The sequence below is a fragment of the Pogona vitticeps genome, chromosome 3 (assembly GCF_051106095.1).
Source record: "Pogona vitticeps strain Pit_001003342236 chromosome 3, PviZW2.1, whole genome shotgun sequence".
NCBI lineage: Eukaryota > Metazoa > Chordata > Lepidosauria > Squamata > Agamidae > Pogona > Pogona vitticeps.
In genome coordinates, this window is record NC_135785.1 from 239118553 (window position 1) to 239144293 (window position 25741).

The 25741-nt window shown below is 39.3% G+C and overlaps 1 protein-coding gene and 1 non-coding gene across 8 annotated transcripts in view; one reads left to right on the forward strand and one right to left on the reverse strand.

Annotated features, from left to right (window-relative positions):
- Positions 1 to 272: 272 nt before the first annotated feature.
- Positions 273 to 345, forward strand: TRNAV-AAC (transfer RNA valine (anticodon AAC)). Its single transcript has one exon. It is a non-coding gene; the product is annotated as a tRNA-Val (tRNA).
- Positions 346 to 5845: 5500 nt separating this feature from the next.
- Positions 5846 to 25741, reverse strand: part of USPL1 (ubiquitin specific peptidase like 1) — a 28275-nt gene continuing 8379 nt past the window's right edge. The window contains exons 2-9 of one of the 7 annotated variants that reach the window (XM_020788534.3): positions 20579 to 20732; positions 19987 to 20115; positions 16660 to 17275; positions 14549 to 14662; positions 12258 to 12387; positions 10488 to 10613; positions 9952 to 10112; positions 5846 to 8033 (exon numbers count right to left, since the gene is read on the reverse strand). In XM_020788534.3, the coding sequence (XP_020644193.3) occupies positions 6157 to 8033; positions 9952 to 10112; positions 10488 to 10613; positions 12258 to 12387; positions 14549 to 14662; positions 16660 to 17275; positions 19987 to 20115; positions 20579 to 20665 (3240 nt within the window). In that variant the 5' untranslated portion in view covers positions 20666 to 20732 and the 3' untranslated portion in view covers positions 5846 to 6156. Of the gene's footprint in view, positions 8034 to 9951; positions 10113 to 10487; positions 10614 to 12257; positions 12388 to 14548; positions 14663 to 16659; positions 17276 to 19986; positions 22190 to 25741 lie in introns of those variants that run through there. The other 6 variants (XM_020788537.3, XM_020788536.3, XM_020788538.3 and 3 more) reach the window with 6 other exon arrangements.

A 25741-nucleotide genomic window follows, 5' to 3' on the forward strand; every position in this document is an offset into this window, starting at 1 on the left:
ATGGCAGGCAGACAAGACTAGGCGTTAGTCCGATGGGCTACACAACAGTGTGTGTTAAAAACTTTGGCAGAGAAATCTTTCAGGACAGAGTGATTTCAGTGGCCAGTGCCATCTCCACTGCAAGAAATGTAGCATTCTCTCCCAGCAAATCTCCCAACATTTCGTAGGACGCTCTTGAAGGAGATTCATATTGGGAACTTTGAAAGGGGTGTTACAACACTTTCCCAGCATCTGCTTTAAGTAGACAGTGAGAAAGACTGGGGGCATGGAGCGTTTCCGTAGTGTAGTGGTTATCACGTTCGCCTAACACGCGAAAGGTCCCCGGTTCGAAACCGGGCGGAAACATGTTTTTGGTTTTATCTTCCAAAAATTTAAAAATGAATACAGTATTATTCATGGATTAAGAGGAACGTGTATGTCAGAAATTGACTTAGGCATGTGTTGTTTTTTAGCACATTACCTGGAATGCTAATTTTGAAGGGGATGAGCCCTCACCAAATCGCAGCGGACAGTTATACCCTTTGCAATTAAATAATTCCACCATTCTGTGTATGTGTGATTTATAGTACAAGATCAAATTGGAACACTTTTCTCAGTATCCTAAATGCGTTTATAGATATGCTTTCCTATATTAACGTACCTTTGGCTTATCATCATTCATTCTAGGCATAGGAGCCTCCGAAGATCTGATAGTAGGAGAAACTGTTGGAAAGCTATGGTATTAGTTTGGCAACTCTGCAGTGCAAAGAGCAAAGTTGTAGAAACTTGATAACCATTTATTCTATATTTATTCAGATTTTATTTATTCACAGGGCTGAATAAATAAATATTTTAAAAGTTACTTTGTTGTTGTTGTTTAGTGATTAAGTCGTGTTCGACTCTTCATGACCCCATGGACCAGAGCACGCCAGAGCCTCCTGTCTTCCACTGCCTCCCGGAGTTGGGTCAAATTCATGTTGGTCGCTTCAGTGACACTGTCCATCCATCTCGTCCTCTGTCACCCCCTTCTTCTCCTGTCTATTTGCTTAAGTATGTAAAAAAAAATTATCAAGGGGCTACCATCAAGTGTTCATTCCTGCCCACACATTAAGATCCTTCTCAGGGACCCATGACAAGTATCACATGCTAAGATAGGTGAGCTCAACATGCAATATATACAGTTGTGTTCAAAATTATTCAACCCCCAATGCTGTAAAGGGGTTTAGGGACTATAGTGTACATTTGGAATTGTATTCAGAATGAAATCCTACAAGGACGTTTTAAAGAACCAAATGCAACTAAAATAACATCAATTGTTTATGTAATACAGTAGTAAATGTTTCTTTTGTGGTTTCTTCATTGCCACAATTATTCAACCCCTTAAAGACTACCACTCTGAAGAAGAGAGGTTCATTCAGGTGTTTTCGATCAGGTATTGAAAACACCTGTGGATGTCACCGAGCACCAATCAAGCATAATAAGCACCAATTAGGCAGCTTTAAAATGACTGTGATACTCAGCTCCTTCTAGCCATTTACTGGTGTGGTTACAAACATGGTGAAGTCAAGAGAATGGTCCAGGAAGACAAGAGAAGAGGTGATTTGTCTTCACAGGAAGGGCAATGGCTATAAGAAGATTGCAAAGGAGTTAAACATACCAAGAGACACCATAGGAAGCATCATTCACAAATTCAAGGCAAAGGGCACTGTTGAAATGCTACCTGGTCGTGGAAGAAAGAAGATGCTGACTTCGACTGCTGTGCGCTACCTAAAGCGTAGAGTGGTGAAAAGTCCCCGTGTGACTGCTGAGGAACTGAAAAAAGATTTGTCAGATGTGGGTATAGAAGTTTCAGCTCAGACAATAAGGCGCACACTGCGTAATGAAGGTCTCCATGCCAGAACGCCCAGGCGCACCCCCTTGCTGTCTCCCAAGAATAAGAAGAGTCGACTGCAGTATGCCAAAAGTCATGTGGGCAAACCACAAAAGTTGTGGGATAGTGTTCTGTGGACTGATGAAACAAAATTAGAACTGTTTGGGCCCATGGATCAACGCTATGTTTGGAGGAGGAAGAACAAGGCATATGACGAAAAGAACACCTTGCCTACTGTGAAGCATGGTGGAGGGTCAATAATGCTTTGGGGCTGTTTTGCTTCTGCAGGTACAGGGAAGCTTCAGCGTGTACAAGGTACCATGAATTCTCTTCAGGAGCAGGAGATATTGGATGAAAATGTGATGCAGTCCGTCACACACCTGAGGCCTGGGAGACGTTGGACCTTTCAACAGGACAATGATCCCAAGCATACCTCCAAGTCCACTAGAGCATGGTTGCAGAGGAAAGGCTGGAACATTTTGGAGTGGCCATCGCAGTCACCAGACTTAAATCCGATTGAGAACCTCTGGTGGGACTTAAAGAAAGCAGTTGCAGTGCGCAAGCCTAAGAATTTGACTGAACTGGAGGCTTTTGCCCATGAAGAATGGGCGAAGATACCCGTAGATCGCTGCAAGACACTTGTGTCAAGCTATGCTTCACGTTTAAAAGCTGTTATAACTGTAAAAGGATGTTGTACTAAGTACTAAGATTGAATGTCACTTGGGGGTTGAATAAAAACTAATAATGATGTGAGCACAGAAAAGACATTTGTGGTTATTTCATTAGAAACTTAAGGTTATATTTCTCTGACCTACAAGTGCCTCTTTCATGTAAATGTAAGCAAGATGACTGAATGATCAAAATCAATGTCAAAATGGCCAAAACATTCAATTTCAGTGGGGGTTGAATAATTTTGAACACAACTGTATATACCCTTCTCTGTGATGGTGCACAACTCCAACTGTGTTGATGTGTGATGTGAACCTTGTCAAGGTGAGGCTTGAAGGCCTCCTTCTTCAATTTGATATTTATGTTTTTTGTGTCTTGCCTTTATTTTAGCTTTTACATTGTTTAATGACTGTGAAGACATAAATACCAAAAAACTAAATCCCATTATCTGAATCAGGTCCTTCTGACCACCGAGTGTCTTGTGGCATCTTGAACTAGATTTCACAGACACTTTTGCCTCCTGCAAAACTCCACTGCACACTTCATCACAAGCATCTGGTTCTCAAGGACTGCCAAAGCCAGAAAGGTCTGCCTTCGCTGCTGTCAGCAATAGGGGTAATAATCTCCCGTTCAAAGCAAACCTAAACCAAATCCAGGTGAGAGAAGGTTTGGAGAGGTTGGAACATCAAAGGCACCTGATTTCCTGCTCTTAGAGGGAGCAGCCATCCTCTCCTGAGCAGTGATGAGATAAAATGTTCTCAGGGGTAGCAGTAATGTCCCCAAAAGCAAGCTGCTGGCAACCCTATGATGATCCCAGGGGAGTGGGGTTACTTGTCTGCCACATCAAAGAGTTTGAGATGTACTGCCACGGGGTATTCAGGGAAGCTTTTCTTTACCAGCCTTCTGGGTCTTCTCTTCCCCCTCCATCTCATTATCTGCACTTCTCTTTTCTCTGTTTTTGGTCCAGTGACCATTTAACAGACAGCCCCTTGCAGTATTATTTTTTGCTTTTGATGAGAAACTGGAAATATAGTGTCTGGGATTCTGGGTCTGAATGTCTCTTAAAAAGCTTAAGGTGTGTCAGTCCCAACCTGTTCAACAGATATTAGGATACAACTTATGTCAGAGGTACTCACACACCCCTAGCAAATAACTAGAAGGGAGATCAAGATTCAGAAGCTTTATGGCATGAAGTGAAAGCAAACCAGCCAGCTCTTTCACTACATTGTGTTGCCTACTGGTCCTTCACCTTGACCTATCTACCAGTTTTAAGAAAATGGACTAGACAACCGTGTCCACTGCCCAGTATACTACCTACTCTCTTGGGCAATTATGAGTTTTAGTAGCAGCAATGTTACTTGGGTTTCATTTTAGTTTAATCAAGGAATCCTCTTGCTTGTTCCCATCCTTCAAGCAAGTTGGCCCTAGCATTCTACATCAGTGTGTCAGTCACTGTCAAGATGAAACACCTCCCCCCAAACATTTGATTATCTTACTTGTAATGCTCCAGGTTGTTTGATGAATTAGCTAACTTTGCATACTATGTTCAGCTGAGCTCAAAAAAGACCTGTACATGAACCAAGCGATGGAATTTTCAAACCTCCACAGTACCCGATTGACTGAAACCAATCTGGCTTATACAGGTTCTGATCCTGATTCAGCCTGTATTTCTTTCATATTGCGTTTATGGCTGTGGCCAAAACAGAGAACGGCTGACTGCAATTTGCTGCCAAAAATATTAGCATTGCTTTGTTTCTTTATTTCATGCTGCTGCTCCATACATGCTTGTGTGCATGCTTTTGCTGTGTACTTGCTCAACATGGTGCTCTTCATTTCAGCATTCATCTGTCTCGAGGTCTTACTCTGCTATTGGTATGTATAGTTTAGTACAATTAGCGTCATTTAACCCATTGTATATATCTCAAAACTTGTTCCGTGTATTTTTATTCATTGTTTTATTATGGGCTTTTTTTCCCTTTTAAAAAGATTGCCTCATGAGTTTGGTGCATGCTTAGCTGGGCCCTCATCGAATGCCTGTAGCTTGACCACTTGGGGTATCTGTGCAAGACACTGAAAGGTTGAGGGACCTGCATTTACAGTAGGACCCCCGTATCTGCAGGGGATAGGTTCCTAACCTCCTCACAGATGCATGAAACTGCAAATAGTATCAACTCCAGTAGAGAGTAAGAGGGAGGAGGAAGGGTGCATGCGCACTGCACTGTACTTGTGTGCAATGCAGGCTGGGTTTCAGTGAAGAGAGGTGGGGGAAGAGCAAGAGAAGTGTGTGTGCACATTGCAGGCTGGGCTACAGCCTACTGTATTCCTTAGTGGGCTCTGAAATCATGAGAGTGGTAGCATTTACTACCTTGTAGAGTTGGAGTTCTAAGTTTACTCTTTTATCCACAAGGCTGCAGATTCAGATGTCTGGGTCCACAGTAAGTGTTCAGACAGACCATTTACCCCTTTGATGGCTCACTGCACCTAAAAGAATCGACTGAAGCACTGGATTTAGAACAGTATAAATACTTTTGAGGTCCAGTGTTTGGTGGCAACATTTTCCAGTGGTTCTGCCTCTCTGGAGGGCTGATTCTAGAAATTCGATAGTGGGGCTTTATCACAATCTTAGCAGAACTGCATCATACTTCTGGATACTTCCCTTCAGAGGACTGCTCTGTAGCTAATAGGGACTGTTCCCTGTTAATCCCATATGAAAAAGGTGTTTCTGAATGAGGTCAAAGCATTGGGAGCTAGATGTTCCTAATATGCTGATGCCCTTTGCAGCTAAGTCAAAAGATGTGCTGAGCATGTGATTGGCACAACGAGTGTATTAAATGAATATAAAAAAGAAAGAGAAACATTGAATTCTGACAAACTGAAGGTGCTACTGGTAGATGTGGTATATGTGTGCCCAGGAGGATTTTCTACAATTTTCAGCAACAGGTGACTCCACAAATCAAGAGTGCACTTTTGACATGCGATTGAACTAATCTTTACTATTAAAAGTTCCATGCCGGTGAAAAGATAAGGCAGTAAAAATGCTGAAACATTTGCACAATTACCAATTTAAACAAACCTAATTTTAATCATGAATAAGTTTGCAACAGAAACCTGTTTCTCTTCTAGTGTAGAAAATGAATTTAATTATTATAATAGGGGGAAAAAGAAATGTAAGTGATTCTTTTTTGGCTGTGCCAACATGCTGAGAAGTGGCTATGCAAACAACTTAAACCAGTGCACTAGCATAAAATATGGCTTTATACGTTTTTGCTGTTACAGTATTTTCGTAGTTCAGCAGTAACATATTTAAGAGATTTTAGGTGAACAACATATAGTCATAGGTGCTTTTTATTTCTGAAGATTTTCATTTAGTTCCAGAACACCAAACTTAACTAGCTCTATTTCATAAATTAATTAGCTCTATTTCATAAAAAACACAGCTTCTCCTCTCTTCCAGTTAGTAACTGTTTTAAAAGAGCAAAACAAGCTCAAGTGCAGTAAACAATAAAGAACAACTCATAAAAACAGTATCACATTTTAAATATTCAAAGTAGAACCATGTGCAAAATATCCTGAAACCCAAGTTATGCTTCAGTTTAACACCACCTAATAGAAAAAGAGTGAAATTGTTAAAACACAATTCACCAAGTTAACCAAGATTCATCAAAATGATGCATGTCATCAGTGTCAGCCCTTACAGAATTCAATACTGAATGAGGTAACAGGTCATCTAGGATGTCTTGTTTTGCAGAACTTTCAAAATCAAGTTTCTTCAGGGTTGATTTGACTGTTAAAAGGTCTGAATGACCCTCACATCCATTTTCCTTTACTGGTGAGGTATAGTTATGGTCATGAGCAACATCAGGTTTCTCATTAAGCACTGGAGATGTTGGACTTCCATCTCCCATTTCCAAGTATCTACACTCTTCTTCTTTTGGAAGTTCCAAGGAAGCAACAGTTGGAGCAGGTGACAGTAGCTCTGACAAAATATCATCATAAGTTGAATTGCTGCACTGAGACATATTGGTGAGAGGAGAATTCACAGATTTACTATATTCAACATCAATCTGGTGGTCCAGTGCGTTTAACAAACTCTGTAGGGATTCACTTTCTTTCTGGGTTTCAGTACGTGACTGGTTCTTCTTAGTTCTCTTGGAAGAACTTCTCTTTTTCACTTGAGCCTTGGCCAACTTATCTAGTGAAGCTAGTTTCTCCTTTTTAGCCTTAAGATCTTGAAGGAGTTTTAGACGCAGCTGATGTGCTTTATCAACTGCTGTCTCGCCATGGTCAAAAGATGTAGAGTTTTTACTCTCAATTTTGGAGGGCTGAATTTGTTTACTAGAAGAAACCACCGAGTCTGCTCTCTTAGTTACAGTTCCTTCATTTCCATCAATGGCATGGTTTTCAATCAGGAAGTTTGCAAAAGGAGAAGTGGTAGGAGTCTTACGGGAAGAATCTAATGTTGTAACTTTCTTGGTTATAGTCCTTGACCATTTAGCTTGAAAACTACTGAACTGACTGGCATGTCTAGGAAGTGGAGTGGAGATATCTTCTTTCTGAATGGTCTTTTCAGAACTTTCTACTTCATTACAAGCTGAGACACTTTTAGGCAGGAAAGGAGGATGTTTTCCGAGTAAGCCCTTAAGCCAACTAGCTGTAGACAATTTTGCTCCTTTCTTACGGCCAAATGGAGAGGAACTACCTGGATCAGAAGCCCGAGAATCTGATGGTGTTTCTTTTACGTGCTGTACAATGTTAGGTATCTTCTGCATAGTATTTCCTGATTTTGCTTTAGAAGGTTTCTTTTGGGCATTAACCAAGTTCAAGCTGCTATCTTTACTCTGAAGCCGGTTAACTTCAAGTTGTGCTTTATGGACTGATAATGTTGCTGGTGAGTAACTGCTACTGCTTATAGGAACTATTGGCATAACAGATGTGCTATTTGTATGGGCTGGCTGACCTTGATACAAGGGAGCATTGCTGTGTTCTAGTAATGTGCACTCATTTCCAGGAATGTCTCCTTCAGGACTACATGGAAGCACGCTAATCTGAGCCAAACCTTGTAGTTGTAGTGTGCCTATTTTAGCTGTCATGTTACTTTGCACTATATGGCTGTCTTCTAGTGGCTTACCTTCTGAGTCAAGTGGAATACTAACAAGATTTGGGTTTACAATATCATCACTGGCTAGGTTTTCCAACCCCCAAAGCAAATTACTTCTATTATTGTTAACTAAAGTTTCTGCCTCGTTTGGATGTACATTTGACGTATCACTGTGGCAATTTAAAGATGTATTCTCTACAGACTTGTCATTAAAGTATTTCACTGGAGACTTTGGTGGTGTTTTTGGACTAGGAACGTTCACTGCTCTTTCATTTTGTAACTGCAAATCCTTATTGTTGGTCACCTGTGGTGGTCTTCTTTCCCAGATGACAATGTGAATTTCTGCAGGAGAAACTCCAAAGCTCTTGTGCCTTTTACAGTAGGAGCCCTTTAAGTCATCACACTCAAGCCAAGTTTCTGAAAATAAGACATTCAGAATTTTAAAAGGAGTAACTTTGTCATTATCACTAAGAAATCACTTGATTTTAGGGATCATGCACATTGTCATCACTTACGGTGGAAACCAGCTTTATAAGAGTCTGCAAAAATTAAGAATCTAGTTTTTAGCTAGCTGCCTTTCCACACATGACTATCTAAGTTTTTCATGGCCCATTAATAGTCTCAAAAGAAGAAGAAAATCTCTGCCAGTTCAGAGTAGCTTTTTTGAGTTACTACCTGGAGGCGATTTTAGTCATCACAGGACGTTGCAAAAGCGGTTATTTTACAAATTTGCTATATGCCCCCATAAAACATTGCATAATTTGTTTTCTGAAAAAGGATGATAAAAAGTAGAATTTATTTCAATTAGAACTGATTTGCATGTTTTTATTTTTCAAAGAATTGTGTGCTCAGGTACACAACAGGATGGAAAAAAAATAGGGTGAACCTGTCACTTACACAGCAATCTAAAAGGAACAGCTGAAGTATGGCTCTCTGTGGCTTACCCTGAATACACATCATACATTTATGTACAGTGAAAAAGAAAAAGCAGAGCTTTTTGATGGATGGGTCTGTAGTCCACCTGAAACTCTTGTTTCGAGTTTTAGGAGAGGTAACTGCATTAGTCTGTGCAACCATATTACCATATTACAACACAGAAGACAAAAATTCTGCGACACCTTAAAGACAAACGGTTATATTTTAATGTGAGTTTTCATGAATAAGTCCTCTTCCTCAGGCAACTCTTGCATTTAAGGAAATGGACTTGTCCACAAAAACTCACATTAAAATATAGCAGTTAGCCTTTAAGGTGCCACAATGTTTTTGTCATCTTGATTTTTTTGCTTTTGGCCTAATACTGAACCCCAAGAGATTGCTATGAGTAAAAAGGTCATGCAGAAACATTTTTGAGTTCCATGTCACTTTTGGGGGCCTCTAAGAAACTACTGTGGTTGCTTCTGTTTGAAAAGGCTTGATGGTCACATTGCTATGTCAGACTTTCACATCTTCCATAGTACTGTGACCATCAAGCTCTTTGCAAACGGAGAGGGGGGTGGGCAATGTGTAATTCCCCCTTCACCTTTCAAACCTCCATGCCCCCCTAAGCTCCCAGTAATTCAGAAAAACATTTTTGCTCAAAAAAGCTACCTGTGGCCTCTAGGAGGTGTGATGGAGCAATTTCTCCATGTTGGATCCTTCCAACAGGTCTTAAAAGTTTTCAAACTAAAAATTAAAGGTTTTAAATCTTTTTGTTCAGTTGGACATTTGTGCCCTCTAAGGAGCTTCTTCAGATTTTTTTTAAACATTGTTTAGTTCAACCCAGTTTTTCAGTGAACAAAAATAACTTCTAACAAACCTTATAAAACTGCATTAAAAAAATTAAAACATGCAGATTTTGAAAAATAATCCTAGGCCTGGATAAGATCACCCACTGCTGCTTTAGATACAGCAAAAGCAAGGGGTTGTATATAGCTGCACTGAAAGTTTTTTATATATATATATATAAAAAGAGCCAGCATTCAAGTAAAAAGGAAATAGTGCTCACAAGTGGGATCTGCAACAACTTGCTGGGGAGTTCTCTCTCGCCATGTTCCCTTTCAAGCTATGGCATTTTGCTACCCCAAAATCACTGAGTGTGCCCAATCCTAACTAGATTGTTTTTCTTCCCAACCTCTCTTCTAGTTCTATAAACCTTGATGATCTCTCAAGCATCTGTCTTGTACACAGATGATGCTTTCTGGCTAAGGAGCAGCACTTAGACAATGAGTTTGCTACCAATACATAGGCTATTATAACCTTTATTGATTTCTATTCCTATCAGTTCTGTGAAGGTGACATTGAGGGCCTGACAGCCAAGACAGACAAAAGGTATAAAGTTCAAGTTCAAGATATTTACCACCTGAATTCAGGACCCATGTGATGAAGTGTTTTTCTGATTCCTGATACTGAACAACTGCTTTTATTTGGTAAGAATATCCTCGAAACCGAAACGAGTAAGCTGCCAAGTCATTGTGTCGCAAACCTTCAACGAAGTGTATCATAAGCACTGAGGAAACACTACCAAAAAGACACAAATATGTAGGTTTAGAATTAAATAACTCACTAGAATATTAATAACATTGTCAACAGAGAATTAAAAAATCCAAGATGGTTGTTTATAGATGAGAATACACATTTCATTTTGGATTCACAGGGCAGAGCTTTCAGACAGAACTGTCCATCCCCCACTATGTGGAATATGCAGCTCCCTGCCAAGTAATACATTCTTTATACAACAGGACCCATCAAAGCTGACACTGCACCTCAATGCTTCTCAAAGAATCAAGACTACAACATGCACATTCCTTACAGTACAACTCAATCTTTTTTTGTCCATTCCTGATGTTGTTTTCCTCACCCCCACTTTGGTATCTTAACACAATAAAGACTTACTTTTCTAGAACCATTTCCCTTCTTTGAGATGTATGATTGCAGTTATTACAGGGGGCGATATGAACAGCATTCAGTGGGTGCCATTCTGGGATTATATTTGTAAATGTTGTCAATGTCTTCTGACACCTGAAATTAGGGAAATAATTATTGATGCACCACAGTGGCAACATTCTTGCAAAGCTAAATATCAGCACTAACTCAGCGCGGTTGAAAGAACTTGTTCAAATAAGTAGTCTTTATTCAGAATTATTTTGAATATTGCACAGCACTGAGATTGCTGTAAGTTTTCAGTGCTCATATCAGGCTGAGGCTATTGTAATGTGTCTGGAGTTCTTGAATCATCTTCTTTATAGGGTGAGACAAACTATCTCAGGCTATTTCTATTCACTGGCTAAGTATATTTCTTTGGCTACTGTATAACAACCACTGTTACTATTACTAAAACAGAGAAAAAGCTCTAATATCAAATCAGAATTGTAACAATAATGAAAAATTATTGTACAGTGGGGTCTCTACTTAAGAACTTAATCCGTATTGGAAGGTAGTTCTCAAGTTGAAAAGTTCTTATGTTGAATCTGCATTTCCCATAGGAATGCACTGAAAACCATTTAATCCGTATCTGCTCTTTTCTGTCCATAGAAACTACAGTGGAACCTTCTTCTTAAGAACTTAATCGGTTTTGGAATGGTGCTCTTAAGTTGAAACGTTCTTAAGTTGAAGCAAAATTTCCCATAGGAATGGACTGAAAACCAATTAATCCGTTCTGGCTGTTTTTTTGTTATGTAGAGGTGCGTTCGTACATTGAAGCATTAATTCCCATAGGAACTAATGCAAAGCTGGTTAATACGTACTCTACCACTAGGGGGAGAAATTTTTTTAACCTAAGATGACCTAAGGTTAAAAAAAGAGCAGGAAAGGTTTTTTTTCCCTGTTCTTATCTTGGATTTCTGTTCTCAAGTAGAAGCAAAATTTAGCAAATGGAGCTGTTCTTAAGTTGTATTGTTCTTAAGTAGGGACGTTCTTAAGTAGAGATCCCATTGTAACATACATCTTTCCCATTATGGAAGAAAGGAATGGAAGTAATGATATGCATGGGGTGACAGGAGCATTTCATGTTAGACTAAACCATATCTGAGATATAGTTTTTATGCTGGAACTTCACTAACAGTAAAAAGTGTGGTCTAGTGAATAAAAGTGGCTGTATAGGACTCAGGTGACTTGAGTTCAAAACTCACCAGGCGGTGGGGGCTAGGAAGATGCACTAATAAACCACTCCTCATATATCTCATGTATCTTGAAAATCCTATTAAGGTCACTTACTCCAAACTTGATGTATAAGTTACTTATAACTTATATTGTGTAGGTTACTTCCATTTTATTTATTTATTTATTTATTTACTTACTTACTTTACACACACACACACACACAATTTATATCCCACCCATCTAGACCCAACTCTACTCTGGGTGGCTAATAACACTGAATACTTAGTTACTTCCATCACACACACACAAAGAATAAAGATTCAGATGTTCAAGTTATGCAACTTGGTTATTTTTCACAGCAAACAAAACACTTTTATGCTAAGCAGTGAGCTAAGATGCATGGACAGATAAGAGCATGCACATAATACTCCTGCCAATACTAGTATCTCATACTGTTGGTGAAAGGAAAGAAATGTATAGCAACTTGAAATCTTAACATGAACCTGCATGCACACGCACACGCACACACAAAGAATAGAGGACAAAACATCTAAAGAAATTAACCTGTCAGTAACTTGGTGGCCACACTGTGAACATTCAAGTTTCCAAGAAAATGAATGGAGAAAGAGTTCCTCAATGTGTGCATCCTTTTGTAGAAGCAGAGGAAAAGCAAATACTGGGCTTTCCTCCTCACCTTTAAAAACAAGAAAAGCAAAATGGAATTATAATTTAACACACAATAATGGACATGCTACATGGTATATTACTACAATGAAAAGAAACCATGTAATTCAGCTGATGGCCCTTCCAAAGCAATATTTCAGGATCTCAAAATGCTGTTGAAAGGACCACTTGAAACAAAGATTTGTAGAAACAAAGATTTGTAGATAGTTCAGACTGGTAGATTTTGGTTTCCTTTTCATTAAGAAAACATACATAACAACATTTTAGTAACTAAAAGCACAATACAATTACTTTTTACTGAGAAGTCTATTAAGCTCTATGAAATATGTCCAGTAAAAGTCTAAAGAGTAGCTAAGGTAGTTTGTAGAAAACAAAAATATCTATATGCACAGAATTGTCCAGCAAAATGTCGTGTTTCCCATGTACAGTAGGAAAAGGCAAGAAAAATTGCTGATGCATCTAAATAGAGAATACTGTAGAAATGTAAAATACTTTTTCCCTGCTACTGATATACAAGTGTATGCAATTACAGAGTAAATATAAGATAATTAAACAACTAGTTTGCTTTCTCTCTGTGTAAACCATCTGATCTTAAACACAAACCAGTACTCTGGGAATTAATCAGTCCACTAATTTGTTTACAAAGCTGCAGGATATATATAATGCCAAGTTACAGCTTAGTGCTACAAGACATCAGCTCTGCTAACTTCCCCTGCATACCAAAATCCCTTTTCTCTTTTTCTTGTTTGGCATTTTGCTCAACCAGGTTTAGAGATTAAACATATACTATACTTTGGTGGTTTGGGTAAACCTGATTTAGAAATTACAAATTCTTTTTTGTAAAGGCACAAGCATGTTTTTGGGCAAGATAAAACTGCAATGTTTTCTCCAAATTAGGAACAAAAGGAAAGAGATCACCTCATAAAACGGGAAATAGAGAGCTTGGACCTAAGGGCTACATGAGGCTTAGGAGCCCGGTCGTACTGTTGCAAGTCATGTAGTCACTGTGTTCCACCTGTAACCAGCCCTTGAGCATCTGAACCACCTGCTATATTTCTTTGGCTGACAATTTAAATACAGTAGATTCCCCTCCCATTACTTCTCACTGCCTCTTATGAAAAATGCATTCTCTCCTATCCGAGAGTTTCAATAGCCAACCAGCTGTCTAAATCTCACATTCTATTTTGTAGTCAAATTATTCCACCACTATTATTTCGGTTCTTAACTTCATATCTTTATTATGCTGCAGCAATACTACAAGACACATCTTCAGAGGAGAAGCTGGTCTATTGTGTTTTTAGCAAAGGTTGTTTCCCTGTGCAGGTGGGAGGGTGGATGGGTGGGGGGAACAGCAGTAACTAACTGGCAAAATACATGCTTTTCTAGGGTTCTAAACCTTATCCCTAAAATCTGAAGGTAGAGCAAGAACTGATCGCTGTTTGAAACTCTAGAGATCAACTGCCAGGAATGACAAATAAGATGCTACTGGACTGTAACTCCCAAACTCCCATTATCCCTCATCACTGGTTCAGGTGGCCAGGGGCAGCTAGGAGTACAATCTAATCACGTTTTAATCATTCACCACAGTGTAGACAGTACTATATTAGACAAACCAATGGTCTGTTTCTGTCTAATGCTACTGCTTATGCCCTTATATTGCATCTCTAGATTTCAAGGTGTTATAGCATTAAATACTAGCTGATATGGTATGGCATCTTCTATGTTGAGTTTGGAGACTTCACTGAGCCTTGTGGACAGTCAGTGAGGAAAGCAAGATGCTGGGCTTGACAGATAACAGCAGTGTTCTTATTCTGAAATGAGTAATCACCAGAAAACAAAACAGCTGGACTCCACAAAGGCATTAGATCACTGAAACCAGAACCCTATTTGAAACTAATGTCAGAGAAAAGTGGTTTCTAGCAGATGGACAGGGCGAGCCGAAGAACAGCAAGAGCACTTTAATATATTAGCACAGAACTCTGAGGAATCACCCCCCCTTGGACCCATAAATGAAGAAACCAGAGAGAAAAGAAATGTATGAGAAAAAGAAATAAAGGGGGGGGTAAAATATTTTAGCAGTGTACCAGTTACTACCAAATCTGAAATCATCATTAAATTTTATGTAAAAATCTAAGGTTTTATAAAACAAAAAGTTTTTTGAATACACTTACCCAATTTACATTTCAGCTGGGCCTGAAGTTGGACAAAAATTATATTCCTGATTTCATTCAAGTATGATTCAGCTCTTGACAGAACATCTGATGGGATCTCTAAAATATTCTTACCTAAATGAAAATGTGTGTTAATCTATCAACATGTGGTTCCCCAAAAACTGTTATTTTGTAGTACTGTATGATACTAACCAAATATCAGATAAATAAAATCATATAATTAACATTGCAGCAGCGAATAACAATACATTTAACAAAATTTAAGCCATCCAGAAGGAAGTTGGCTGCAGTCATCCTCAAAATGAATCCCCAAAGCGAAATATAAACTGTTCCGACCTGTGAAGATAACTGCAAGGTCAAACCTGTGCCCAGTTTCTCATGGAGATCTGGATTTACTAGATTGAAAACAGGCTCAGAAAAAAACACTTATACACTGCTGCATGGAAATAATGTCTCCAGCTTAGTGGGAGCCAAGAGCATACTGTATAAGGAAACTACACTTTGCATCCTGTACAGTGATGCCTCGCATAGCGATTGCTCCATTAGCGACAAAATTGCTTTGCGACGATGTTTTTGCGATGGTCCCTATGGGCTATTTTCGCTTTGTGATGATCGCAGGGAAGCAATCATAGCAAAGCCTCCATTTTCGGCCAGCTGATCGGCGGTCTCAAAATGGCCGCCGGGTAAACAAAACGGCCACCTGCTGTTTTCAGGCATGGATTCCTCGCTTTAGAGGCACTGAAAATGGCAGTGTTATGGAGGATTTTCACTCAAAGGTGAGTTTTAATTAATTAATTAATTAATTAATTTTATATCCCGCCTATCTAATCGGTTAAGACCACTCTTAAGCCCATAGGAACACATTAATCGCGTTTTAATGCGTTTCTATGGGCTTTTTTATTTTGCTTAGCGATGTTATTGCTTAGCAGCAATTTTTTCAGAATGAATTAACATCGCTAAGCGAGGCACCACTGTATTTACAAACCTATTGTTCTAAGAGAATCATCCCTTTAAAAGAGATATGAATTGGTTAGAGAAAAGATTGTGTCATTCAGCACATAACAGTAAAACTCTCTTGGAAGTAGAAAGGTAGTTATCACATTTCTTTCCTCCCTACCATTTGATGCCTACATCATGGAAGCCACCTGCCACTGGAGGGAGAACTGGCCATTCACATGATACCAGACTTCAAAGGACCATGCCCAAATGGACTCAGGGTGGGGGGGCTCCTCAGCACGGGAGGACAGCTGTGTGTTTCTTCTTGCTACATTCCATCATGGTGCACCCCTGCCAACTACCTATAAAATTAAATTCTGAGGCACCAGTGGCTTTCTCTCTTCATTAGGACTAAAAGAACAGAAGGTCATCAGGGTTCTGGCTGGTCCAAAAAAGCCAGTTAGCACAATGGAGAACTTGTGGTTTTTCAGAATTGTGTGAGACAGACTTCATGGAGAAGAGTAACAATTGAGATATACTGCCACTACTGAGGCTGTCCCGCAATACAATTTTGAGGACAGAATTGATCATGCTTTAGTGTGTGTTCTCACTTTCAATAGGGCACACTGAGAGCCTACAATAGGGCACACTGAAAGCCTACTCAGCTTCGTAACATAGACTGCACGGTGGACATATGACCTTGTATAATTCTTAGTGTGCAGGGGCTCATGGGTTCTGTATCAACCAATTAGGAGTTGCTTGGCAGATAAAAGTATGCCCAAAAGGTTAAAAAAAGTTTTGATGCAAGAACATCAAACTCCATGCAAGTTATTGATATGAGGCGAGATTGTTCCATGGTGAGGTAGGGATTTTTCAGACTTCACACAGCCCTTGTTCCATATTACATTTCCTATTCAATCTAGTGAACAGATTAGAAGTCTATCAGGGCAAATTTGGTTGCTGGGCAGGGTAGACAATGTGTAAGTTATGCAAGAGTAGGAGAATATTTAAAGTAAAAACACATATTTCTTCTCTTCCACAAGAGCTGTATGAACTACAGATGATTCTGTCAAAAGCCCTTCTACAATTTGGGTATATATTGATAAAAATATCAGCATTCAAGTTACTGATTCACATTATTCTGATAGCAAATTGAGAAAACTTATTTGACTCACCCCTTTGGCAATTATTCACAAGTACAGTCACTTGGTTATATTTTGCAAACAGTTTCTGGATTACAGATATGTTTTCTGAGACTGATCCAATGCAAACTGTTCTTGGTGTTTCTAAATGCACAATGGCTGACAGGACACAATCTAACCAGCAAAGAGCATGCACATTTCTCCACTGCAACCACAATGTCTCTGGCACAGATAGTTTGTCTTGAGGCAGAATCTGAGACACTGATGAACCACTCTCATAATTTGAAAAATGCTGTATCTGCACCCTGGACAACACCGGTAAGTTTTTTTCAGTTACCGCTTCTATGCCCATTTGTTGTTTCGTGGATTCAGCTGCACCGCAAAGACTTGGCTGACCAGCTTGTGAAAAATCAGGTTGCCCTGACCGAGTCTCAGATGAATTATTTCTACACTTGGTAGGAAGATCAGGTCTGAATGTCTGCTCAGCATTATTAGTTCTAGTCAATTTTGAGGCTGGCTCAATGACAGAGGTCACAAGTCTTGTGTCAAAGAGCTTTCTTTTTCTGCAAGTTTCTTCACATAAATAACCTTTTGCATCAATGGGAATAACAATGTTGCTTAAAGGTTCAGATCCCAAAGGGTAGATGCACTGAAAAATAAACAAAAGGAGAAGAAAAACACCCCAGATGTTAATATACACATAACATTTGAATAAATTAATGTGACATAATTCAGATCCCGAAGAAAAAAACTATCCACAAAAACTTCCAACAACAAAATCCAAAGAAAAAGATAGGTGATACCTTTATTAGACCACTAAAATAACACAAGTAGAAACTAACCTTTAACCCCACAAGACAGATGTTACAGACCTGGGGGTGACGCACATGAAATATAAAAGTTCCAAAATCTGCAGATTTCCTTATTTAAAGCAAGTTCCAAAATGGGGACTACACAATAAGCCCAGAGGTGGTAGGTTTCAGCTTTCACTTTGGCAGTAGAGATCAGCATGTCTAGACTCCAGTTTCTGGGTTGTGCACAATAACTAGCAACATCCCAAAATTTTAAGTACTATTCTTCCCTGGCATTTTTCTTTTAAAAAACAATCAAAAAGACTCCAAATCCCAGTTAACAAACAACATTATAACAATAACACTATAAATTAATTCACTAAAATTGGAACCCTTAGAAATATATCTAAATCAGCACTAAGGGAGGTACCTCCTAAGATCAAGTATTGCTTCTGATTGGGTGCCTGCCAGAGGAGGTGGGGCAAGGGAAGCCGAACTGCAGTTCATGCCCATCTCTACAACATATTTTTGCTTCTGAACTCTATTTTTAAGTGTTGCTTTTATAGATGATAAGGACAGGTTACTTACCTGTAATTGTGGTTCTCTGAATGATCTATGAATTCACATGTCTGGGTCTCCTCTGTGCCTACATAGATGAACCTGGGAACATAGGGCATTAAACCCCCGCCCCATTTCAGATAGTATACTGGCTCAGCCTAACAACAGCTCCTCAGCTCCCTCTATGCAACATCACTGCCTAAATGGAAGTAGTGTGAAAGCCAGAGGGGAGGTTGGGTGAGTTGTGGGAATTCACAGATGACCACTCAAAGAATCAAAGTTACAGGTACATAACCTGTCCTTCCTGGTCTCTGTGATCCACACATATGGGTGACTCCTAAATTAACTTACCAGTTGGTGGGATGTCACACAAGTATAGAAGATAGTACCGTGCAACCGAACAATGCATCCTATTTGGCCCTCACATCCAACCTGTAATGGTTCACAAAAGTCATAGGCTAGGACCAGATTGCAGCCTTGCAAATGTCCTGTAACTGGCTCCCTTTCAAAAAGGCTGTATAGCATGTGCTGAATGTTCCTTTAAAGTATTAGGGAAAGAACACTTTATTTAGCTAGTTCATATGACAATGAAATTGCTTTTGTAACCCATTTAGATGGCCTCTGGAACAACACTTGTTTGCCTCTTCTGTTTCATTGATAGCAAATTTAAAGTTTATTAGTCTTTCTGAAAGTATGTGTTCTATCAACACAAGATGGAAGAACATGCCTAAAATCTAATGTGTACATTGTCTTTTACAAGGGAAACATATGAGTTAGAAAAAACAAAGGTAACACTAGTGGTTGGTTCAAATGAAAACTTGAAACTATGTTGGAAAGAAAAGAGATGTCTGTAAACCAGGTCATCAATTAGCTGTATTTTGCCATCACAAGATACAGTTTTTAAGCGAGTCCTTAGAGGCCACAAACAATGACGAAGGATGACGTATACGAATTATTTCTTCTTCTTTTAGGGTATGAAGAACAAAGTAAATGGAGGGAGGGAGGATAATCAGGTAAGTAAAATAAAGTAGAAAAGGTGGCAAAGAAAGCTCCAAAACACGTCCCAGACACTGTGAGAACAGCGGTTAGAGGGAACTGAGGAACAAGCAACTGTTGAATGGAGCGAGTATACTAGCTGAAGGGAGAGATTTGAAGCTTTAGAATATTCCCAAGATCATCTGCACAGGCACGGAGGAGACCTATATGTGTGAATCACAGAGGCTGCAAAGAAGCTGATTATTACCACCATTTTCCATTTTTATGTTTTACAAATAAGGAAATTCATCATCAGCATGTTAGAACTGCAGAGCTGGAACATACCCTGTGGATCACTAAGTCCAAACACTGTCAAAGAGGCACACTGCGGAGTTGTACTCCCAACCTCTAACTCTACAGCCATATACCTAAAGCACTGAACCTCTCTAAATCAAAGGTAGATTAAATAGCTGACTTTGATCCAACCTGCTCAAGCTCTCCTACTGAATAACCTATCTTTCCACCCAATTATTTCTTTTCATGTTTAGCCCAAGTATACAGCAGTGTTAGAATTAGAACCTACCAATGCTGCCTCTTTTTCAGTCTGGAACCAAGGCTCTCTAATCTATACTTCGGAAAGGCGACAGGGGAAAAAGCGACCACATTTAGGAATCAAAAAGGCTAAACATACTGATTTTCTTTTCTTGGCCCCAACAGTTAACAATTTTCAGGCACTAAATTGCTCCTGAACCCTTACAAAACTGCTCATTCCATAGCTCCCAAAGAGATCCCTGGGAGTTATGGGGATCCTTAGGAACCTGGTATTGGGAGAAGCTGTTAATGCCTCTGAAATAGCTGCCAAACAGGTTTCCAGCCAATGTATTTGTGGAATATGAAATCTGGATATCTGATACTAACTTGGTTAACAAAATGTTATGGCAACCATCTGGTAAAACTCCATATATGTCCAGATTAAAAATGGGGAGGTAAAGCAAGTGGATAAATTCCCGTTTAGCAACTCAAATCAAAGAAATACCTCTGGATTTTCACATAGGAAAATAGATTCTTCAAAACTGATGCGATATGTTCTTAAACGCTGTATCAGACCCTTCTTTTTGCAAGCCAGGCAGCATCCATCTGAAATTACTTGAACAGAATTATGGTCCTAAAGTGATATAAAACAATAAAAAATGTTGTTCCTGAAAAACCCAAAAATTAAGTATAGCAAAATAACATATACCACTCTTGTATCCAAAGAGTTAAATCTAACAGCATGGAAGCACAAGAAAATATAGAGAAGTCTCCAAGAAAATAATACTATATGATTTGCTTCATGTTATTTACATTGAACAAAATTAATTCTGTTACCATTCGGTGCTCTAAAATACACCCAGCACCAGAACAAATGTGTTTATGAATGTGTTTGTAACAACCAACACTATTTGAACAGTAAATCTTTCGCCATTTCAATAAGATTTCCGTGCAAAAGTAATCTGATAGAAAATTTACAAAGATAGCAATTTTGTTTTTGTTGTACAGCAAAATTATAGGCCAATAAAGTTTAATTTTTTTTTCAGAACTGATGAGTTAAAAGAACTTTGCACAATGCAAAAGTGAACTGAACTGACTTTTCCCAAATATCCCACCATGTGGAATGCAGATGCCCCTATATCAGTGTGTTGCAAACCATGTTCACTCTTCTGGCAATCCATCATTCTGAGGCACTGGCTAAATTATCAGTTGTAACATTTTCAAGAGTCTTAAGGATATTTTTCATACAGCCTGAAAGATAAGAAATGAACAGAGAAAGTTAAATAAGCATTTCCTTCCCCAATTGCAACTGTTAGAAAGCATGATAAAGGATTCTGTTACCATTTGGAATGGTATAGTGCATACTTGTAAGGAGCATACACAGAAATTACAAGGAGATAAGCAAAAACACTAGAATAAAGGTTAACATTTGCCAAACAATATATTAATTAATATCACCAATAGTTCTCAAAAATGCTGCTGCTGTTCCATTTCCAAAACTTCCATGGCAAAAGCAAGAAACAAGTCTTGCACAGGTTAGTGCAGGGGTATTTCTAACTGCGTTCCTTGTGGGATCCACAGAAATAACACAGCATGGCTTCACATTTTAGCTTAAAGAAGTGGGCTATATAATACCTGATGTAATGGCACAATCGGTGAGTAGAAAGCTTTGCCTACACTGTATGTAACACTGGATAAAAGAACTGGGCATGAGAAAAGAAGTCTGAGGGGAGATATGAAAGCACTTTTCAAATATTTGAAAAGTTTTCAGAGGAAGGGAAGGATCTGTTCTCAATCACTCTGGAGTGCAGGACACATAATAATGGGCTCAGTTACAGGAAACAAAAAAAAAGTCCTAACTATTACAGCAGTACAAGAATGGAACCAACTACCTTGGGAGGTGGTGAACATCCAACACTGGAGGCATTCAAGGAAAAAAACCTTCAATTTGGATTCATGCATTGAGCACGGGGCCCAACTTGATGGCCTTATGGGCTCCTTCCAACTCCATTACTTTATGATTCTGTATGGCTGCCATGAACAATGCAGTAAACTGCCCAATCTCCTAATTATGACTGTAGTGGGAAGTAACTTGTATGTTCACTCTCTCTTTCCTATTCCCTTCTCTAGTCAATCTTAACCACAGTTCACATGTCAGACATGACGTAAGACTTCTAATTCTTGTTAGAACTTGGAAAAGTTACTTTTTTACACTGCCAGTAACCCTGTTGTCTGCAGATTCTGTAAGCTGTACTAAAAAAACCAGTTTTCTAAGGTCTCATCCTGGCTTCATTTTCTACTCAAATATATTGTTTTCAGTACCTTGATATTGATATGAACTGCAGAATACTACATCATGTGAATTTTAACATGAAATTGAAAAAGAGTGCAGAAACACAGTGGGAGAAAAAAGAAAGGTATACATGAAGTGCTTCTCATCCCTTCACAGGAATTGGGAGATAAGGTAGCATTATATCCAAACCTGTGTTAAGTCAGGAATTTGCAGCATTTACACTGTGATTTCAAAGGAAACACACAGGACATCTACATGACTGATAAGGCTTAGGTCTTTTCTTCACTGTAAAACTGTCTTCAATATACAGTGGTGCCTCGCTTAACGGGTGCTCCGTTTAATGACAAATCCGCATAGCGATGGCTTTTTTTGCTATCGCTTTTGCGATCGCATTGCGATGTTGCCCCATTTCCCCCCAGCTGAGCGGTGGGAGCTTCCGAAGCCACTGCCGCTCAGCTGGGCGAAAATGTCAGCTAGGGCTTGGGAAGGAGCGTGGGGGAGGGTTCCCCCGCGCTCCTTCCCAAGCCCTAGCTGGCGCGCCTGCCGCTTAGCTGGGGAAAAATGCCAGCTAGGGCTTGGGAAGGAGCGCTCCTTCCCGAGCCCTAGCCGGCATTTTCCCCCAGCTGAGCGGCGGTGGCTTCGGAAGGACCACGGGGGAGGGTTCCCTCCCCCGCGGTCCTCCCAAAGGCCCCATTTTCACACAGCTGATTGGCAGTTCCAAAATGGCTGCCCGCTGTGTTGCCTCGCTTTAGAGGCACCGAAAATGGCCGCCCCTATGGAGGATCTTCGCATAGCGGTGAGTTTTCCCCCCATAGGAACGCATTAAACAGGGTTTAATGCATTCCTATGGGGTTTTTTGCCCCGTATAGCGACGAATCCGGATAGTGACGATTTATCCGGAACGGATTATCGTCGCTATGCGGGGCACCATTGTAATTTGAATTGGCTATTTTTCAAAATATGGAACGTAGAAGTCATGAAGAAATAAAAGTCTTGTAGAAACGTAACAGGTTTTGCAACTGGCTAACATTATTGCATTAAAATTATAATTAGATACCCAAATGGAGTTTGAAATGCTTGCCAATGATTATCTGATTTCATTCTGGAATTAACTCTTTACTGGGAAAATGTCAACTATGATGAGCCATAGTCTTCTGATCTTGGCCTAGGAGGTCTATATATTTCTTTAGGACTCCTGAGGGAGCCAGGCATCCTCAAGGATCAGACATATTCATCTGGCCCTGCATTAAAAAACACAGCAGGAACAGCCCTCCAGAAAATGCCTGGATGCATGCATGCATGCCACTGTCATTTTGTACATTACATACATTCAGAACTACAGTGGACCCCTGATTTACAGACGGCTTGACTTACAGACTTTTTGAGTTACAGACTTCTCTGGCCGCAAAATTTAGGTTTGACTTGCAGACTGAGATTTGACTTACAGACCAGAAAAAAACCAAAATGGAACAAAAACGGCCTGTTATGGGATTAATCGGTTTTCAATGCACTGTAGGTCAATGGAGACTTGACTTACAGACTTTTTGACTTGAGAACCGTCTTCCAATACGGATTAAGTTCTCAAGTCAAGACCCCACTGTAGTGTTTGTGGTGTGAATTTAAGCAGGAGAAGGTGGCCTATGGGGTCACATAGATAAGCACTTTTTCTGTTGCCTCAATCACACATTACCTTTAAAAAGCTAATGTAAATGGCAATCCATCAGGTATTATAAAAATCATACAATCTTTATAGAAGTTTTCAGCCACTTTTGATTTCACAGTACTTTGTCTTTTATTTTTCTAGAGAACCAAACATACTTTTCCAACTTTCACCAGCAACTTAAAAAATGCAATAAAACGGGAGGAAAAACATTCTGGAAGGGCATCTATGTTAACTGCGCACAAAAACTAGTTAGTACTACACTAGAAATATTGAATTCATTTTAAAAAATAGTGATACAAGTTGGAAAAAAAGTGACAATTTCTAACATGATATTTATCTTTTCTAACAGTGCTGTGTGCCTGACTGATATTTCCACTGCTACTCTGGGACATCTTTTTTCAATAAGCACTGCCAGCTAAGACTACACTAGTGCAGATGTATGGTTAGGTGTCTACCCCAGTGAGTGCTGCTTTACACTACTCACACTAAACTTTGCTATTTTGTTGACTCACCCAGTACAGAAGTCCTCTTGGAGTTCTTCAGAGTCCATGGACATTCATGATCCTGAACAATTTAGTGTCGTTCACTGACTTTATCACTTTAATGCTCAGCAGATCCACTTTAATGCTCAGCACTGATTTCAGCAGAGATCTTTGGATATCCTATCTTTTACTCTAAGAATTGCACATTTATATCAACTTCTTGCTGGCTCTTAACTAGTTTCTGATAGAAGTCAATTCTCTTTTCCCATGATTAATATTTCCAATTTGGGAGCCTTTGGTAAAGAACTTGTCACAAACCTTTTGGCATTCCAGCCTTAAAGTATCTACTAGACTGCTTCTAAGTGCATTCAAAAGTATTCCAGAAGGTCAATGAGGCAGGACTTTCCTATACAAATGCCATGATGACTTTTCCTCAGAAAGATTTGTTTTCTTCTTCTCAAATCCTGAGTGAGGCTTTCTATTAATTGATCTAAACAACTCATGTATATTTTTTAAACTTCACCTTATCCCCTTTAAAAGCATTTAAAAGCACAAGCTGGACATTGAAATTGTCAAGGGAGGAAGGCAAACCCATTTTCCCTTTCTCCCATCTACAGAAGTTACAAGTCCTATTCACTACCATCATTCTAAAACTACATATGCACTAAGTTTGCCTAAATTTGCATTCAACCTGCTTACATACAAATAATTAAACACAAAGTTAAAAATTATGTACTTTGTGGCTGTACCTCACTGAACCATCATGAGCAGTACGGAAGATGAGGAACAATAGCACAATTATTATACAGAACAACAACAACTGTGTGCCATCAAGTCAATTCTGACTTATAGTGACCCCTTTCCAGAAGTGGTTTACCACTCCCTTCCTTCTGGAGGCATCCTCGGACTGTGCAGCTTGCCCATAACTGCACACGCTGGCTTGTCTTCCAGGAGACACAGTGGAAAACTGAATTCCCAACCTTTAGCTCTGCAGCCAGATACCTAAACCATTGAGCCATCTAGCCAGTTTATAAAACAAACATAATTTCATTTTTGTCTATTACCAAGTGTACTGTTGATGTTCATACACAGTGATGGAACAGATGAAGGCTAAAACTGAGAATTAAGTCAGGATACTCAGGAGACACAGACAGACTCTGAAATCAGAATTTGGCTTATTTAGGGGAGTAGTACTCCCCTAAAGAATCAGATTCACCATTTGAAGAAGGTAGCACTTCTGTCTTCACATCTCTGAGAGGCAGTTTAGGCTGAGAGACAATGAATGGCCATAGAAATCCACTGAGCTTCATGGCTGAGTGGAGATTTGAACAAGATTATCCCAAGCTTGACATTCTTAATTGTGACAATAGATTGGTAAGGTTGAACCTGTTCACAGAATCTATAGGGAAGTGTTTTTAATACATGATCAGTCATGCCACATTATCAACATAGTATTTTAAGAAGTCCTCTGACACCTTGAAGAACAATGAATTGATTACATCACAAGCTTTTGTACACCACAACATACCTATCTAATCACGTAAGTAAATATACTTCTTGGGGGGGGATCTAATTCCAGTGTAATTATGAACTCAATTGTTAATAACCCTGTAGAATTTCTATCAATACCTGTAGATATTTTGTGTCTTCTTCATTTGTGTCAGAAGCAATCCAATAGTGGTTTTGGGGTGGAAGGGTTAGTTGACAGAGCGCTATCACTACCTGGGGACACCCAAATGTGTTCTTAATCCGCAAATTTTTCAGGGAGGCTCCTTCTGTTTTTTGACTGTAATCAGTTGCATAAATATATCAGTATTTAGAA